Here is a 19,248-nt window from a genome sequence, read left to right as displayed (position 1 = left end):
AATATATAATTATATATACAGTACCTAATTTATATATAATTAATATATAATTATATGTACAGTACCTAATTTATATATAATTTATATATAATACTAAACAGACGATAGCAAACTCAATTTAGCCGCTCCGTAGCGTGGCGCATGGTCAGAGGTAAGTAGTTCGGCTGCTCATCCACTATTGGTCCAGACTCTATCAATCTTCTCGCGAAACGACGTTATAGGAGGTACGTTATACGAAAGTTTCTACAATTTTTTCGCTACGTTATAGGAATTGTCGTTATAGGAACGTACGTTATAGGGGGGTCGACTGTATTGTAAAATTGCTTCTGTCATACTAACACCAATTTTACGCTGCTGACAGGAAAGTTAGGGAAATCTAAAGCAGTTGCTACTGAAAGTCAAGCATTAAAGTACAAAGGTAGCTGTTTCTTACCTACAAGAAAACCACAATAATAATAACTAGAAATAATGGGAAAGTCAAAATTATGACCATCACTGAATAAATCGAGGTAGTGAAAAAATCTGTATTCCTCTGCTCCAAAATCAAACATAACGACGATTTCAGTCCTGAAATCAGTCTTGTATAGCTTTTGGATAAACCTCAATGATAAGCATAAACAGCTTTTAAAAGAGCAAAGACATCTCCTTCCAAATTAAATGCAAATAAGTTAACACGATTATTTTTCCTATGGCCATATATGACTGAATAACGTGCACTCTACAAAAGAGGACAAAAGAAAGATAGACGATTTCGATCTGTGGTGTCGGTGCATTATTTGTATTATGCATAGCGGGATCAGAACATGCATTTATAAAAAGCTAATGAAGGAACAAATGTGGTGTTCAAGACCGCTTTTTCGCATCCCATGTACAGCAAAGATCACCATTAAAACTGTCTTAGACAAAGTCCAATCGAAAATCTAATTAAATCCCAGATCATCGAGCAGAAATTATCCTTTTATAATCATACTAGCTGCAAGGACCCGCTTCGCTGAGTTTTTATTTGTATGTAATATAGTTTTTTAGAATCTATAGTAATCTAGAATCTAGCTGCAAGGACACGCAAAAACGCAAAAAACCGACTGTAAATCCTGCATGCCGCTTTATATTAACACTTTCTTTGTTGCTCAACATTTCCATTGTTAACACTTCCACTGTTAACACTCCATTGTTGACACTTCCATTGTTATACATCTTCAAAGCCGACCATTTTCAACCACATATGCAAGAATTAGGTCTCCCATTTCCAGACTAATTAGAGAATTTTTACTTCCAGTCAAACGAACTATTTTCAATTTGATGAATTTTCTGGAAGGTTTACAATCGTTCTATAATCGAACAGATTCGAATTAAATTAGAATTCGAATACAAATTCGAATTTAAAACGGTTCTAACATTTTAAAAATCGAAATAGAAAATCTTCAAAGTCAACCACTTTAAGCCCCATATCTCCAGCCCCCTTCTAGCTATCGAAACGCACCAAAAAAGGTTAAGAACCACTGCCATAGAGGAATACAGGCTGCAGCACAAGCGACTGGTAGGAATACCCATGCCAGTAAGGTATATGTAGTGTATTAAATCTAAGAGTGACCACACTTACATTTTTTGAAAATATTTATCATCGTAAGATGTAAGTGTGATATCGGTTCAGACGTTGCCGGTATTAACATGATTTGCGTTAGGCAGAGGCTCACGTTCGAAAATAAGCTACAGTCTCCTTTGGTTACCGGTGGCAAAAGCAGCGCAAGCCCAAGCATAGCTACTGCAATGCCTTCAACAGATGACAGGAACGTTTTCAGGCGAGTCTTCAGGCGAGAAATTCTAATCGCATAGCAGTGATAGTAATATAAATATATTCTGATCTAATGTTTCGAATAATTTTCGTGAATTTTCTTAAATATTGCGTGTTGCTTAGTTACAAACTTCTGCATACAATGCAAGCTGACATTTCTGTGTAACCTTATTTTCATTGTATTCAACTAATTTTATTTCTTGCTTATTTATGAAAATTCAGTTTTTAGAAACTTATTCGAATCTTGAAAATTATTAATTCTTAAAAGTATTCAATTTCAACCATAACTAATTACAGCAAAGACTTCTACTCATGAAAACTTATATCGATCATAATGTTATCTCAATGTGACATTCGTTAATGTGAGGAATTTCGAACTCATTCTCAGAATACAGTTTTCTACAATATATGGTGAAAATCGAAGATAAAACGATTTAATTTATAAGTGGAACTTTAATTTCAGGCATTATTCAGGCTAAATTAAATCTTCGTATCTAAAACCTTACTATGTTCGCGTGGAAAAGATTTCAGATTATTATATAATTTACCACAAAATGTTGTCTATTCAGTAGACTTTTCCTGCTTAAGTTTCGGAGTTATTCAAATTTTGTTATTGACAGGTGTCAACATTTGATATTTTCAATTAAAATAATATTACTAATTAAATATTGTCATTCTCGAATAATTTTTAAACTAGTATTGCAGTAGTTAAAATTCAAAGGAATAGATATGAAACTGTTTATTACCTGTATCCTTTTCAATGAAACCAATATTTCTGCAACAAAACCCATTGCCTGAGAAAATATACTAATAATGATGTTGAAAATGTACACGGAATAAAGCATTGTGACGAACACAATTTTGGCATTTAATTCTCCTCCATTTAAAAAAATTGCGACAAATGACAGAAGAGTAAATAATTTTGATATTGGATATGCACATATGTATGATATTCCACTTACATATAAGAACATTCGAATTGATTTCATTTCTTTCCTAAAATATAAACAATTAAAAAATAGTAATCACAGAACTCTGAAAATATTTATTTAAAGATTAACACATTAGAATATAGAAAATATATTAAAATCTGTGCAAACCGGAATCGAATGTTGTTCAATATTTTTATATAATTTGTCAAATTTATATTTCGAACAATGTGTTTTTTTATACGTGCTTTTCAGAAATTTTTTTATTTTTTGAATCATGTTTAATTTAGATTCCGTTTTACACAGGTTTTACTACATTTAATTGTACTTACAGCCTGATTTTTTCTATTAATGCAGCATATGGCAATTCCCAGGTGTACATTTTAATTAATTTCATATCAGCAATCATCTCGTTCAACAAATTCAATCTTTCGTCTGCCAAAATAGCTGCTTGTAATCTATTATGTAATTGAATTTATAAACATATATTCTCGAAAATTGTATAAAACTAAAATCTGAACGAATAGATTATATTTAATAATAATCTTATATTAAAAGTTAGACATTCATTTATCAAGTATTAATTAAAACAAAAGAGTCGTTTATGCTACTTGAATCCCTTTTTATACTATATGGAACTTACAGAGATTATTTCACGTATTTAAATTTATATAAGTAAAAGCTTTATCGATGTTTTTATAATTTCTAAGAACTTGTTTATTTTATTGAATTTATTTACTTCCTGCCGAAAATAGAACCGTTTAAATCGTAATTCTTCGATTGAAGAGCAGAGTGAAAAATAGAAAAGAAATATGTTTTGTATTGCAGTATCTCATACACGAAAAATAATCATATTGTACAAATTTCAGAACTAATATTCAAGCAGGGATGGGTCTAAAAAATTTAAAACTATCGCTTCAGTATCGCTAGTCTTAAATGTTTCTCGCCATTTTAAATTGTTTATTGTCACCAATTTTTTTTTCCTGATTGATGCAGATGCTTATAGCCTTATCAGTTTGGCGTCCGGAAAGCAAACTGTCACTTACAAGGAGAGGTTAGTAGTTCGTGTCTTCGATTCGAAGGGAACTTGATGAGCACGTAGCCTTAAACCAAACAGTTTTTTCTACGTGCTTATTTTCAAATACAGTGGTAAAGCGATACTGGAAGTGTAACGAACATGAGCGCGTAAGAATATTGATGATAATATTAACAATTTAAAGAACAAAACAATGCGACTACGCTACGCCATTCTCATACCACCTGTCTTTTTTGTCCATTTTCACTAACGTCTGAAGCTTATTCGCTTGTAACGACAGCCCCTCGTTAGCAATACAAATATTTTAAAATAATTTTTTAATAAATAATTTCTAATACCACATTTTATCGCAATGTTTAAATAGTATTTCACAGGTTTTGTGATTTTTTTTTGTTTAATTGTCGAAACTTTGTCTTATTCTTGTTGTTTTGTTTGGTTCAATGAATCTAAGCATTGAAATTCATAAATACTTGTTACAACTATTAAAATAGAATGTTTATACAGGCGCAGGCGAGGCTGTGTGCGGCATTTTGGGAGACGTTACAAGTTTAATAGGCATGGAGAGAAGGTTGTCAAGTCAGGAGGGAAGGGAAGAGGAGTGGGAAGTACTAAAGGTGCCTGTATACACAAGATACAACCTATCTATTTAACAGACTGAAGAGGGGCGAATGGACGAAACGCGTATCTGTATGGATTAAAAGTGGATGATAAAATTATTTGCCAAGTGTCAATAAATTCACCAAGTCGTTACAAAGGTTCTGTGATGTCAAAAATTTTGTTTTAGTCTACTGAAAGACATCGAAATGAAAAAACTCATCCCAAAAATTTTTCCAAACTTTCTGTTAGTCGATAAATAATCTTTACTCTGGAATGGGTTGCATTGTACAAAACTATGTTCGGTTTTCAACGTCACATCATACTTTACTGCCAGAACTTGCTCAGTGACGCCGTGAAATCGCTAGGTGTATAATGCACAAGATTCCCATTGTACGGAAGCTCGAGTATTTCCTGCTTTTCTTGAAGTATAATTAGTGATTCAGATTTACGCTAAATGTCGATAGAAACAAACTCGGAATTTTATCGTCACGTACTATCGCCAGTATTATATTTTTATCGCCATTTTAATAAAAATAGCACTAAGCAGCGATTTTGGCGCTATGAAGCCCGAACCATGCTTATTATATTATTTTACAAGTCTAAAAAATTAATAAAAAAAATAAAACTAAACAACGAAACGTATTTTAATATACACAACGGGCTATTTATCTACCTTCTCAGCAATACCAGCTATTTAATAATAAACCACACAAACCTGATTTGTATTTGCCGAGGTATGGGTTTTAATAATCCATAAACAGTTTTATGGTCTGGAGTTTTTAGGATTTAGTAGTTCAAACTCAGTGAAAGTTGTTATAATTTTTGTTTTGTTTTTTGTTGTTGTTTTTTTTCATTGTTAAATTCAAACGCGATTTTCGATTACATTTTATCATATATTTATTTTAATTTACGTTTTTCATGTTATTGTTAAGTTGCAACAAGTTTTTGATATTATTCATAACTATTTATTATACACATACCTTGCTAAAAGTTCAAATTCAAAAGAATTTCGAAGTATTGGTTCCATTGGAACGAACAACGTTAAAGCCTGAAGATGGCCTACACAAATTGGCCAAAAACGTTTGCATAAAGAAAATAACTCGGCAAATACAAATCAGGTGTGTGTGATTTATTATTAAATACACGACCGGCATTGTAATTTAAGTAAGAAGAAACAGTTGTATTGCCTTTTAAAGTTTTTCTATGTTACATAGTTTTAATTTATGTTTTTTTTTATCCTGGTATTCATACTCAGCACGAAAACTGCAAATTAAACAACAACTTATTTGCTGAGAAAAAACTTAATCTTTTACGAACGTTTTTGAACATTAAAAAAAATTTTCAAACAAATCTAAGAACGTACTATTAATTGAAATTAAATGCACGCGTTTCGAAAACAAATAGTTGTAACTAAATAAACAAATTTCAAAAAATATAAATAAATAAATTACTCATCACACTGTAATTTTAGTTTTAAACGTTAACAATCTTCACCTTCTAACGTTTAAGCATTTATCTGTTATCTGCAAAGTTTCTATCTGTATCGCAGATATATCTTTTCTTATGTTCTTATGGTCTTATGATCATATCTTTTCTTATGATGTTTTTCATTCGATATCCTATACATTTCTTACTAATTCTATAGAATCTTTCCTGTTCATCCGTTTTTTTTTTATTTTGTCTTCGTAATTACGTAAAAGAATGCGCATCGTGGGTTCTCTCTTAAACTAGTGTGAGTTAATCTTACAAAGGTTAGAGAAAAATGTCCTGTGAATTACATTGTACTATATAAAAGATATGCTAATGAAGTTCAGAAATCAGATAAACATTCACGGAATTCAACATTTTTTCAGCAAGGTCAATGTCATTCTATATACGTGAAATTTAGGGCCTTAAGATCAGAATGCTTAACCTTAGCCATATTACAATTTCCAATATCAGGTAATATAGCATATATATCAATAAATATTTAACATTTTATCGATTTTAAATACATCTATTTCACCCTCATTAACTAATGACTATTATATACAGAATGATTTCTTCATTTTATTTACGGCTACTTTAGAATTATATAATTTAGAAAAATAATTACCTCAATTTTGAATATAGTTTACTCAAAGCAAATTGTATAGGAACGAAGAGAAATACTACCAGATATCCCATTAAAATAGTCCATCCATAATATTGCCATAACATCAGTATCGAAAAAATGATGAAGAAAGGCGATGTAAATATATATGCAACGGAGTAAACTTTCTGTAATAAATGTAATAATTTGATTAAGATTAACTTAAATTTAAAATAATCATTTTGGAGATCAGAAATAAATCATGAGCATATTAATTAAGTATGAAATAACTAGTTCTATTTTTAAACTAGCAGACCCCGCCACGCGTTGTTGTGGCTCAAAATGTATCTATTATAAATGTATAACACTTCCCCCGTGGGAGAAAATTTTTTGGAAAAATTTTATTTTTAGTGTACATTCTTTTGACGTACCTTATTAAAACACAATCAAAAACGCAAAGAAACGCATCTAAAATAGTATAATAGAAGCAGAGTTCTTTACCATAAGCCTTTATCCTAACCATCTCCCTTCAGTGGAGGGAATTTCGACACATATATTATATAAAAACAAGTGCGTATTCAAATGCAGCATTGTATCAAAATGTTAAAGAAATCGGTAGGAAGAAACGAACATTACATTTTTATTTCTATAGATAGATAGAAGATGATCTCGTTTAGTTCATTTTCACAGAAGAGCATAATGCCTCACAGAAAAGCGAACTTAGGGCGTCGTACTTGTAGCGCCATCTGTTGGACATAAAAGCCTTAACCTAGATTATATTTTTTTAATTTATATGAATGTTTATCAAAATAATATACAGCCTATGTCCACTCTGAGGTTCGATTCTAAATATTGGTGAAAAAATTTTTGAAATCGGATGAGTAGTTTTGGAGATTACCTGCTGCAAAGAAACTTACATACTTACATACATACATTACATCTTTATAATATTAGTATAGATAGAATAATGGTATTTCTGTCAATGACAGTACCTTTACCAAAATCTTGTATTATACTGAAAATAGCAAATTTTTTAATTTAACTTTTTCTAAAAACTTATATAAGTTATAATTATTCTAAATGGGGTAAGTATTACTGTATATTTTGTATCTGCGTTTTTTTCATTTTCTGACGTTTATTTTCACTGTTTCATCAGTGTAAAAATTACAGTGAGCATGGATACCTCTGCAATGAAAAGTATCTAAAATATTTAAATAAAAAGCAAAATCTAAATTTAACTTTAGAATTTATTTTGTTCTTTTAAAATAATTTTCTCTGATAGTACTAAAAATATCAACGTTTTTCTGTAAAGTCGTTTTCTCGAAAAATCCCTTCTGGACTTGCAGCGAATTCCGTTTCGTGGCATCGCTAGTCTAAAACGGTCACAAATTACAAAAAAAATAAAGCACCCACATTTGTACAAGACAAGTGTTCCTCGATAAGCCAATAGTTGACAGAATAAAATGTTTGATAGATAAACAATACAGCGAAAGATTTTTCTTTTTTTACATTTCCTCTGATGAATAGTTTTATCTGATTATTTGACACCTGTGAAAGAAGTGTTATCTGTAAGATATGTTACAGGAAAAATTCAACAAAAAACATTTCTTTCGTTGAATTTGTTAAAATGAAATAATTTTCTCTCGTCTTGGAGCAAAAATTATAAAATATTAATTAAGATCGTCGAAATAAAAACTAGCCCGAATTCTCACAATAGCATACTTTTGTTAACTATTGGATGCTAACCCTAGTTTTATATTAGTACTTTATTTTTTATAGCATGGATACATGTAACACAAGAGCTTTTCGGAACGTAACTACCATGTTATATGACAGATACCTGTATTTAAGTTTATGTTGTATTTTATGTTTTACAATATTAAAATATTCCGGTAATTCTTTCTTTTGAGCCAAACAGTGGGTACCAGTGGGAAATATATCAGAATTGTAACATGCTTTTAATTAAAGTTTGCAAACATTGATTTGTGACGTTTTCTGTATCTTTCCGTGCTTGCAGCCAGGTCGCTACTTATCTCATAGCCGTTCGCCTCTCTTTCAGTATTTTTCACAATGGTCAGATGGAATAATTTATGCAATCTTCATAATGCATTTTCAACATGTCTGCAATGAACTGCGATCGTTTTTATGGTTTCTTGGAAAAAATTAGGCCACAGAGTTCAATTTCTCTAAAGTGTACAGTTTTAAGAGATGACCTAACAGTACAGTTAACAAAGCTGTGTGAAAAAATAAAAAAGTTCTTTCAATTCTGCTATTTTTAACATGAAATTAATTAAGACAAACTATTACCTTTTCTTTACGATTCTACACCAGACTGACCAGGACATCTGTTAAAAAAGATATTTATCTCCACGCGAACATTATATAAACTCTCTTTTTATCGCGACCACTCAGTTAAATATGTAGGTTAATCCTGATATGTAACCTGTAACCTTTCTCTTTGAAGTTATTAAACGGTTATTTGTTATTAATCCTAGAGCCTGAGTGTAGTAGTTCCAGTGCACAGTGTTGAAATTGTGTATATCCTTAAATTTAATAAAAATATCTTATAAAAGAAAAAGTTTCTTTAAACTTAAAAGAAAACCGCTGTAACACAGTTACCAACCAAAGGAAGTTCAATTTTCTTTTTCCTACACCTTATCTCAAAAATTGTATTCACCATACTGAAGTTTAATGGAAGTGTAGTAGATAATAAAAATGAAATTAATTATCTAGACATTACTCTATACCGGGAAAAAAACACTCAATATAAAACCTTACAAAAAACGCAGCAATGTAAATAAAATTCTTAATTATAAATCGTATAGTACTATAACAATAAAAATAAATACTTTTATAACAGCACATTCAAACATATAAAACAGAACATCTAAGGCAGAAGAAGAAGAAGAGCAATAAATAAGTTAATAAAAACCTTTATCTTGAACGACTATCCAAATAGATTTCTAAAGAAAGTGGACAACTGCATACATAAAAAACAGATTCAATGTTAAATATAAAAACGAGAATACTACATATACGTAATTCCCCTATATTAAGGAAACCATTTAAAAATATATAGAAAAGTTTTCAGAATGCATGATGTTACACTAGCAGCCAAATTAAAAAATAAAATTAAAAACAATATTAATACCAATAAGATTAAAAATAACGAAATACTAAACCAAACAAATTTCATACACGAGATAAAATGTACATGTAAAAATCTAGCAATATACATTGACAAAACAGGTAGGCAACTTAGAACCAGAATAAAAGAACGTGAAGCAGCAATTAGACTTAATTATCACCAGTCACCATGGATAGATCACTGTGACAAATTTGGATTCACAATCAATGAAAAAAGTGTAAAAACAATCCACAGGGAAAAAACAAATATGTACAAAAATTCAAAGAGAACTTCGCAATTGTTAATAAAAACAAAACCATAAACCTAAATAATGACATAGAAGTTGACAACGTTTTGGAGGAAAGGGGAGGGGGCCAAAGAGCAAGGAAAATGGAAAGAATGAAAGACAGTAAAAAATGCCTAAGGGGATACAACATCAACACCGCGTAGCTGTATGTCTAAACATATAACAGGGTAGTCCACAATTATGTAAATATATTCAAATAACGAAAAATGTAATAATTGTTGTAAATTGTAAATTTGTAACTTTACCATGATAATAAATGTAGTAATTGGATTTCTACCAATTTATAAAAATGTAATACCTGATGAGAGGTGCAAGATACACAAAATATTGCACCTGAAAAGCATAGTGAATAAAGAATAACGAAGATAACACTCAGAAGTTTTTGTCTCTGATAAAATGTGGTTCAAACAAAAAATCGTCAGTTAACTTCTTTGGATCTAACCTATGATGTTTCATCATTTTTTTAGAATAATTTTTTAAAAAACTGACATTCAAATTAATTTTTTTTAATTTTAGGTACAGGATAATAAATTGCCAATTATATGAACTCTTATTTGACTAGATCCATATACATGTAAAAAATAAAAGATAGTCGAAAATGTTAGTGTGCTGGAATGATTGCATAAATCATTCCAGCACACTAAGGTTTCTGCAGGTTTTACAATCAACCTGAGCAGCTATAGATACATGGAATTATCTTTAGACTAAATAAGGCATACCTAATTCTGAGACTAACAGCAGTATCCACTATATAGTCTGCAATATTCGAAAACAATACAAGTTAGGAATTTAGCGAAAAAGTAGAAAAATATACGGAAAGCCTGCATTTTCCAATAATTCTGACTTTTGATTTGCCATAATCTAAGAGAATAAATTTAAATTAAGACTAAAAAAATAGAACACTGAATACGAACGATTCTGAAAAGTACGTTATACAGAAATTTCTTATTGAATCATGCATCAAATAAAATATTTTATTCTTCTGTTAATAAATAAAGCCACATAAAAACATTAATACAGTAAAAATATTATATTATCTGATTATATGAGTAAAGCGCATCAAAGCATGATTGTCATCAAACCGATTTCTCGTTTACATAGAAGATAATTCTTACAAACTGTTTCTATTGAATTTCATTTTGAAATGATCATTGTTGCTTTAAAAGAGATCCGACTAAAGCCATGCTTCATTGCGCTTTCCTCTTGTCAGAATTACCTTTATTTATTATTCTAAAGTTGTTAATACTGATTCAGCCATTATAATATATACACAAAATATATCGGTTTACGAATGAACATTAAATGTATTATTGTTTAGAAAATTATTTTCAACTTACATTCTGGAATTTGCCAACATCATTTGCTAGAAGATTTACCATTTGTCCCACATTTGATTTTTCCAGAGAAGAAGAACTTAACCTAATTGCCTGCAAACGAAGGTTTCATATAAAATAAATATTTTCTGAAAATTATATAAGATATTATATATAATTTAAAAAATACAATTATAATTATCAGTAAATTCTGTAAAAAAACTAATAAATTGATTTTTCTAATACTTGTTCACTCACGCAATTTGACAAAATTAATTTTATTATGCAAGAATATATTTAAATAATGGATTAAATTTAGAAGTTGATATATATTTTATTAAGATATTTGTTTCTATAAATTTGGATTTTTAAAATAACTCAACTTTTCAAACTTAAAACAATTTTTATTGTTAAAAAATTGTTATAAAACTAAATAAATTGCAATCAGTACATTTTCTAACTAATTTGTTTCTCATTCCTTGTATATCTACAGCAAATTTCAGGCACTTAATACAAGATTTTGTATATTTTCTGTCTTTAGTTCTTCGACATAGAAAGCATTTGCTTTTTAAGAAGAAAATGGTCATTTTACAGCTAATTACTAACGTGAGAGCAGTGAATTACGTAAAAAAATTTATTTGAAAAGAACGTTAAATAAATGAAGAAAATCACGAAAAATTACTTTAGAAATTTCGAAAATATTTACGGTGATAAGGCAACAGTTTTTTAACCTGTAACTATTGTATAAGATGAGACAGAGAAACGAAAGATTATAAAGACTCAATATTTTAAGAAGATGGTTTATATAAAAAAGTACAGGTGTATCACGTTAAAAGTAATTTAATGCATTATATTTCTAGTGAACTACATGAGTAGTATGAATTCGATACACGTTGGGGTATAAAAAATTAATTATAATAAAAAATATATATATAACACAATTTAAAATATTTTTTTTTTTTAAATTTTTTTTTCCTTGTATTACAACTTTTTTTCGAATTATATCGAAACAGTGTAGATTATATTTAATTTGTATAATAATTTTAATAATACAACTTTTTTTTAAAAAAAAATTTGAAACTCGTCTCTTGTAATACAAAATTCATACCTTGAAGTAACTTCTGTAAACCCCGTGCTACTTTCTATGTTTTCGAACATCTTGCCTCATTCTCAGTTCTAACACAGAGCATGGAAGTATATTTTTTTTATCTGGAGATTATATACGATTTAAGTTTTAAAAAAACGATTTGTTTTTAAAAAAAATATGATTTGGTGTTAGTGTCTAACGAAGATGCGATTGATATAGGCAAACGAATTATGGTAAATATATATTTTTAAAATAACAGAATTATTAGACCACGTTTTTTTTAAAAAACCTATTTTGTTAATTTTACTGATCTCTGTAGATAATATACAACATGTTGCTAGTTTTTTCAAAAAAAGAAAATATGATTGGTTCTTATAAGATTTAACTATTTTTTTTTAAATTGATAAAATTTTTATTTTCATCAAATTTTATTTAAGTTTTTTCATTATATCATCAATGATGTTACGAATATCGCTAGTATAGAAAAACAAAAAACTGTTATAATATATTTTTCTTAATGGAATTATTTAGGAGAAATCTTTTACCCTAAAACGGTCCCCAAAGTAAGTTGTTGGACTGCATTCTTTACTTAAAACTGGCCTCTCGAAGTAAACTGCATTCCATCATCTATTCAATATTTTGTTCAGAACTTACGTTTTTGTTTTTCTTTATCGTGATATATAATTCCGATTTTGTAGATAGTACAATTAATTTCTAGATTTTTTTTTAAAAAACAATTCACTCTTTTAACTTTTTTTATTTCTTTAAAAAATCGATATGTTACAAATTTTAATCTTCTTCTTCTTCATCGAATTTATTTAATTTTTCCATTATATCATCAACAATGTTACAAATATCCTGAAGTATGTAGACTAACAAACTGTGAGAGTTTTCAGCGATATATTTATGATCTAGTTTCTGATATTTAATAATATAACACCAGAAAAGATGGTATTTAAAATCGAGAATAAAATCTTCGTTCAGTATTTGATAACGAGAAACCAAATCCTAGTGGAGAAAATTTTGTAATTCCCGCAGAGTATCGGTATTTAATAGCTTATATTTTAAAACTATTCTCATATTTAATTTATCAATATATTTCTTAATAAAATTATCAGAAAGAAGTTAAAATTTTGCTATTTTATTCCAATTAAGATAGTCCAAAATCTTATCCATGAATTCTTGTGTAATATTTAGTGTTCAGAAATTATATTTCATTTAGCGTGTTTAATATGTTTTTCGATAAACGTAGTAGTAAATATATAATTTCACTATATTAGTTCTCAGTATAAATTATCAGCGAATTCGGAAATGAAGTCTCGGCTTAAATCAGTTTTTTGGCTTATAATCTCCCATTTAATATAGTTTTTAAAACGTTTAATATTATTTTCGTCTATCGGTAAACTCGAAAACTTTTCCCATTCGAGTGGTGTAATATGTTTGAATTCTATAAAAAAAACTCGGTATTAGGATATAGTTTTACTTTTTATATAAATAAGCAATGTAATTGGTTACAACATTTTTTTAAAAAGTAGGATTACAGTAAAAACAACCATATTTTATAAAATTATTATTACATAACATCATCATTATCTGGTTAGTCAATACAAAAAATTTACAAACATATTTCTTATTATTTGATAATTTAAATAATCCAGCTTTATTTACAGCTTGTTTTAAGCAAACGATATGTTTTACTCGAAACACCATGTATTAAACAAGTTTTTGAATTTCGTTTCCTCTTGTACAATAATATGTAACCGTATTGGGGGGGAGATGATATCAGAGAATCTGGAAGAATTTAAATATGAAAAGTATAATGTCCGCACGATATCACTTCTATACCGTTATCAGAAATAAATTTTTTGTCGTAAAACGGGGAGAGTGATATTTTATTCTGAAGATATGTTGTTACAAAATGGTTTTTACTTTTAATACCATACTGCTGATGTCTTAATAGCTCCGTATTAAAAAGAACTTCTTTATATTTCTTCTGGTTAAAAGTTTTAACGACAGATTTTTTAATTCCTTTAGCTGTTTTTTTATTTTGATTATTGAAAATATACGAATACATTTTCGGTTTTAATGAACAGAATTCTATTATAGGTTTAGACGCGGTCTCGTCTTTAAATTATCCAAGCTTATTTTTATTTGTTACATCAAATAATTCATGCGTGTTAGGGTAGTTGCTGAAATCAAAAATATCTGGAAATGATTTAAAGTCGTTATATAAATTATTCGTATAAATTTGAAGTGTTAGTGAATCAGTATCTGTATATAACAAATTCACATTTTCACCATATTTATTTTTAAATATTTTATAAAATATTTGATACATATGCAATTTACTTAATTCTAATACACAAAATCCTATATAAATCGGTTTATCCAAACATAAGTTAATTTTTTTCATTTTAAAAATCGTGAGATTATCATTAATAATTTGGAAATTTTCGAGAGCTGAGTGAGATAAATACTTTCGACATTGATTTTCAGTCATGGCTGTTTTTAAATTTAAACGCTTTCTCACATTCTGACAGGTTTTACCGAAAAAACTGTTGTTCATTAACTTGAAAAAACTTTTATCGAAATCATTCGTTGATTCCTGCCGTTTTTTATTATTAAACAATACATAATCTCTAAGCCATGGTTCTTGATTAAATGCAAGCACTCGATGAATTTTAGTTAATATTAAACCCTCTTCTAAATAAAATCATAAATTTCTATAATGAATTACATAATTTTGTTTATCAAACAAAGTCGGAATTAATTTCTTTTTATTATTATTATATTTTAAATTTAATTTAGTTAATACCAATTTTTTATAATTTGATAATAAATTAAATGGAATACTGGTGTGATCAGGAGCTAATGGCAAGTCGTTATGGCAAGAATGAACATTTGGTGGATAATTTAAATCAACTTCTAAAATATAGCCTATATTATTCTTATCAGGAATATTACAAATGTCTAAAGCATTTATCTCATCCTCGGATAACCATCTGAAATTATTTACAGGTAAATAAGAACTCATCAGAAATCCGTAGAGATTAATAGCATCTATCGAAATAACATAGTTATGACGTTGATTTTTATCATAGGTTTTTGGAATTAGAGGATTATTTGCTTTCGCGAATCTTTTTTAGTTAGGCTAATTCCACCGCAAATTCCTTGTTCAATAAAAAGATACATATTAATGAATAAACAAATATTAATATTTTTAAATAATTCGAGTTGAATTTTTGTCATTTTTAATCCACAATTCCATGTTAAGTCTGGAGCTGTTATAAAATATACTGGTTTTAAATTATAGTATTATAAACTAAATTTTCTAAAATTTTGGAATATATCAGCTAGTAATAGTTTCAACATATTGATATAATTTTAAATATTGTTTAAAATTTTTACAACGAAATTTTTTCCAAACCAATTTTGCATGATTATAATCATCATTGCTAATATTTTCTCCAGATAATTCGTTATAAAAATATTTTTGCGCGGGTAGACATTTCTCGTATAAAATATCCTCATTTTTAAAATAAAAATACAGGAAAATTCCTTTTCTTTTTAATAAATTGTTATTTCTGTTATTATAGAAAAATTGATTAAAAATAGAAAAATTATAATTTGCATTTTTTAAATTTTCTGTTAAAGTAGTTAGCGAGGAGTTTAAAAATTGATAACTATCTATAAATTTGAAATGATCTAAAGTAAACGTTCTAAATTTTTTCGAATTTACTGGGATAATCTGAATTCTGGAAAACAGTTTAGGAGGAATATTTTTGAAAATCAGATGGGAGACATAACGTGTAAAATTATGTAGTATAATAGGAATAAATTTTTTGAATCTATAATTTAAATTACAATTGTTATTAGCTATCCCGCGATAATCATCTGTTAAGTGATTGTGATCTCTTACTCTGATATCATCATAATTAAACCCCTTCTTACATATATGACACTGATGTTTGTAATTATTGGGAATAGTATCTACATTCATTTCTACATAACTATTAATTTTAATTAATAAAATATTTAATTGACTCTGGATATCAAATAAAAAATGCTTAACAGCATCTTTACCACAATAAAAATTGAAATATAATAAATTATTATCATTTTTTATAATAACGACAGAATGACATATAGGTTTATGAATCTGAATAGTTTTAGTGAAACTAGAATTTAGATCTACAAAGTTTACACCAACTTCTTTTAGAATCGATTCAAAATGAGAATAAATTACTATCGGGTGATATAATTGCTTATCATAATTAGTAAATTTAGCAACTGCTCTTTCTCCAGTCAGGATATAAACTTTCTGATATTGATAATTAGAATATATTTTCACATGCTCGTTTAAAGTATGGCTTCTTTAAAAGCCTATAAGACAGCATTTACAAAATTTTCATATTCTTGATTTTTCTGACAATCGTCTGTTAAAGTTTCTAATTAGAAAATAATGGGATTTATATAATAACAAATAAATTCCTTTTTCGAACTGATATTTACTTATATAAATAGGATAAATTATTTTTTTTTCATATCCAAATACTTGAATTTTTAAACCATTATTTTTTTCGAATGACAGAATTTCTTCTTAATTACCAAAAATATTGTTAAGTTTTGTGTCTTTTCTTTTGCGACTGAGTTAACCTTTTCAATCGTTTTCTTTTTATACCTAATCCTGTCTGCACTTTTTTAAGCATGTCTTCCTTAATTTCAGATCGTACATCTTTAAAACGATTTTTTGTAGATTCTTTAAACGACTTCCCTCCAATTACATCTGATCCGACATTTGATGCAAATTTTAAAGCTTAACCCCCAAGATACTTTCCTACTTTACTAAGAATATGAATAGATTTACGAAATAAATCCCCGAAAAATCCGTATCCTCTCTGTATTTGCGGTCCAACAAAATAACTCCCTCTTCCATATTGTCATGTAAATAATAAAAACCTGTGTTTCAGTATCGTTCCTCCTGTTGATTGCAGTAATAATCTATACAATTTCGGGGATCGAGCTTTATTTTCTACTTCACAAAGACGAACTAACATTAATAAATAATATATACCAATATTTATATATGTTTAAAGGATAAAACTAATAATGCCTTATCTCCAAAAAAGACAATTTCTTTTCCACTAGCAGTTCTCAGCTCAATTTCAATTGTATCTACATAATTACGTCGTAAAGGAAGGTATAGAGGTGATTGGTAGACTCTAACTATTTCATCTGACTTTTCTTCCATTACAGGCATAACTCTTAAAAGTAGAGCAGTTATATCCCTGACATGATGAGAAGCAACGATATTCGAATAAATAAAAATTTCTGAAATTCCAGCAGATAATCTGATGGGATAGTCGCTCACATATTCACCTTCGGAAAATTTGCATTTTTTAAATCCTAACAAATCCTTTAATTCGTTTTCAAATTCAATCGTTATATTTTTATAAACTTTTAATACGATTTTCTTATTAGGTAGTAATGCTACTTTAACATATTTAAAAATTCCGAGAAATTTTTCAACAAAGTAATATAATCCTATTGGAATAAAAATTTTTTCCTCTACGTCGATTTCCTCGACAAGTTTTTTATTTCTTTCTATTAAAGTTATAAACTGATCATTGTAAAATCTAAAATTTGATAGATATTCCTTATTCGCTCCTCGCAATATTAAACCCGAACTCTGTTGTTTAAATGTAATATCTTGGTTCGGTAAATTTAAAAAATAAAGTAGCTTATGAGCTTTTTCTTTGAAATATGCAACTCGAATCCCTCTTCCAAATTTAGTTTTACGTTTTTATAATCCTTGTCTAAAACAAATTCTACCAACTTAGATCCTGTTAACGAAACTATATTCTTGTTTATCCAATCGAAAATCGTCCCTTTTTCATTTACGTCGTCTGTAGTTAATGGAATCACATATGTTACATTGGTTATTTTTTCTCTTCTAATTTTATGCCTAGTAATAGTATAATCGTTATTATGATTTGATATGTTGAACCAATTTCTAGGAATAATAACCTCGCTCAAACATACTACCCATTTCTCGCATAAATCAATAGGTGGACTCATTTTCACGGTGAAATGAGACTGCTTATTTACGGGAAATAACTCCATGCTGGCGTTGCTTATCAGAGTCACGAAAAAGTCTGACTGCATCATCTTGTTACCTTCTGGTAATTCTTCTGTATAAAATCTTCCTTCCAAAATCTCGTTATTTAAATCTTTCAATATATATGTCAGAGGATGAGGCGAGAAACGATCGTAAATAATAAATATTTCTTCCGTCCAACCCGGTAGGTATCCTCGACTAAATGTTTTACGTATTTTTGAAATTCGAACGAGGTTGCCAATATTAAATTTAATCGTATTCCGTTTTTATATACCGTACAAATTTTCGAAAATAGAGCTGTGATGCAAAGGTGTAACTTCCGACGGCGACATACCGATACTTCTATGAAAACTATTATTATAACATTTCACAATATCTGATAATTTATCGATATATTTATAAGAATTACGATAAGTAAATAATCTATATATTTTATTTTTCGCAAAGTTTTATTTAATCTTTTAACGACAGCAGCTTTTGTATTGGAATGAATCGAATAATGATTAATTTTAAATTTTTTAAAAAGATTTTTTACTAATTTATTATAAAATTCTTTCCCCTTATCAGTTTGTAAATTTTTCGGAATGTTTCTTTTTTTAAAAATCATTTGAAAAGCTTTAAAAACCGATTGGGGTTTTTTATCTTTTATCGGTACAACATAACAATACTTAGTAAATACATCGATTACAGTTAGTAAATACTTTATTCCATTATTAAATCTAGAAAATTGTTTTAATACAACTAAATCAGCTTGCCATAAGTCGTTAGGATAAAAACTTATAGTTTTTCGTCGCGAATATTTAATTCTTACAGGTTTATGAAGCGTATAAGTTACTTGAGAAGACAGCCATTTTTTAACAACAGATCGCGG

At 28.4% G+C, this 19,248-nt stretch overlaps 1 protein-coding gene across 1 annotated transcript in view; it reads right to left on the bottom strand.

The window, feature by feature from the left end:
• The window catches only part of LOC111618136 (multidrug resistance-associated protein 4-like), a 55,747-nt gene that overhangs the window by 4,232 nt on the left and 32,267 nt on the right, over positions 1-19,248 (bottom strand). Inside the window, exons 5-8 of the mRNA XM_023359587.1 lie at positions 11,197-11,286; positions 6,450-6,613; positions 3,054-3,179; positions 2,539-2,788 (exon numbers count right to left, since the gene is read on the bottom strand). Coding sequence (XP_023215355.1) covers positions 2,539-2,788; positions 3,054-3,179; positions 6,450-6,613; positions 11,197-11,286 — 630 coding nt within the window. The remainder of the gene's footprint in view (positions 1-2,538; positions 2,789-3,053; positions 3,180-6,449; positions 6,614-11,196; positions 11,287-19,248) is intronic.

This window comes from Centruroides sculpturatus, unplaced genomic scaffold (genome assembly GCF_000671375.1).
Source record: "Centruroides sculpturatus isolate CEXI.00-Female unplaced genomic scaffold, Cexi_2.0 scaffold62, whole genome shotgun sequence".
Classification (NCBI taxonomy): Eukaryota; Metazoa; Arthropoda; class Arachnida; order Scorpiones; family Buthidae; genus Centruroides; species Centruroides sculpturatus.
Note: the sequence above shows the minus strand (reverse complement) of the source record. Positions and strands in the feature narration are given on the sequence as shown.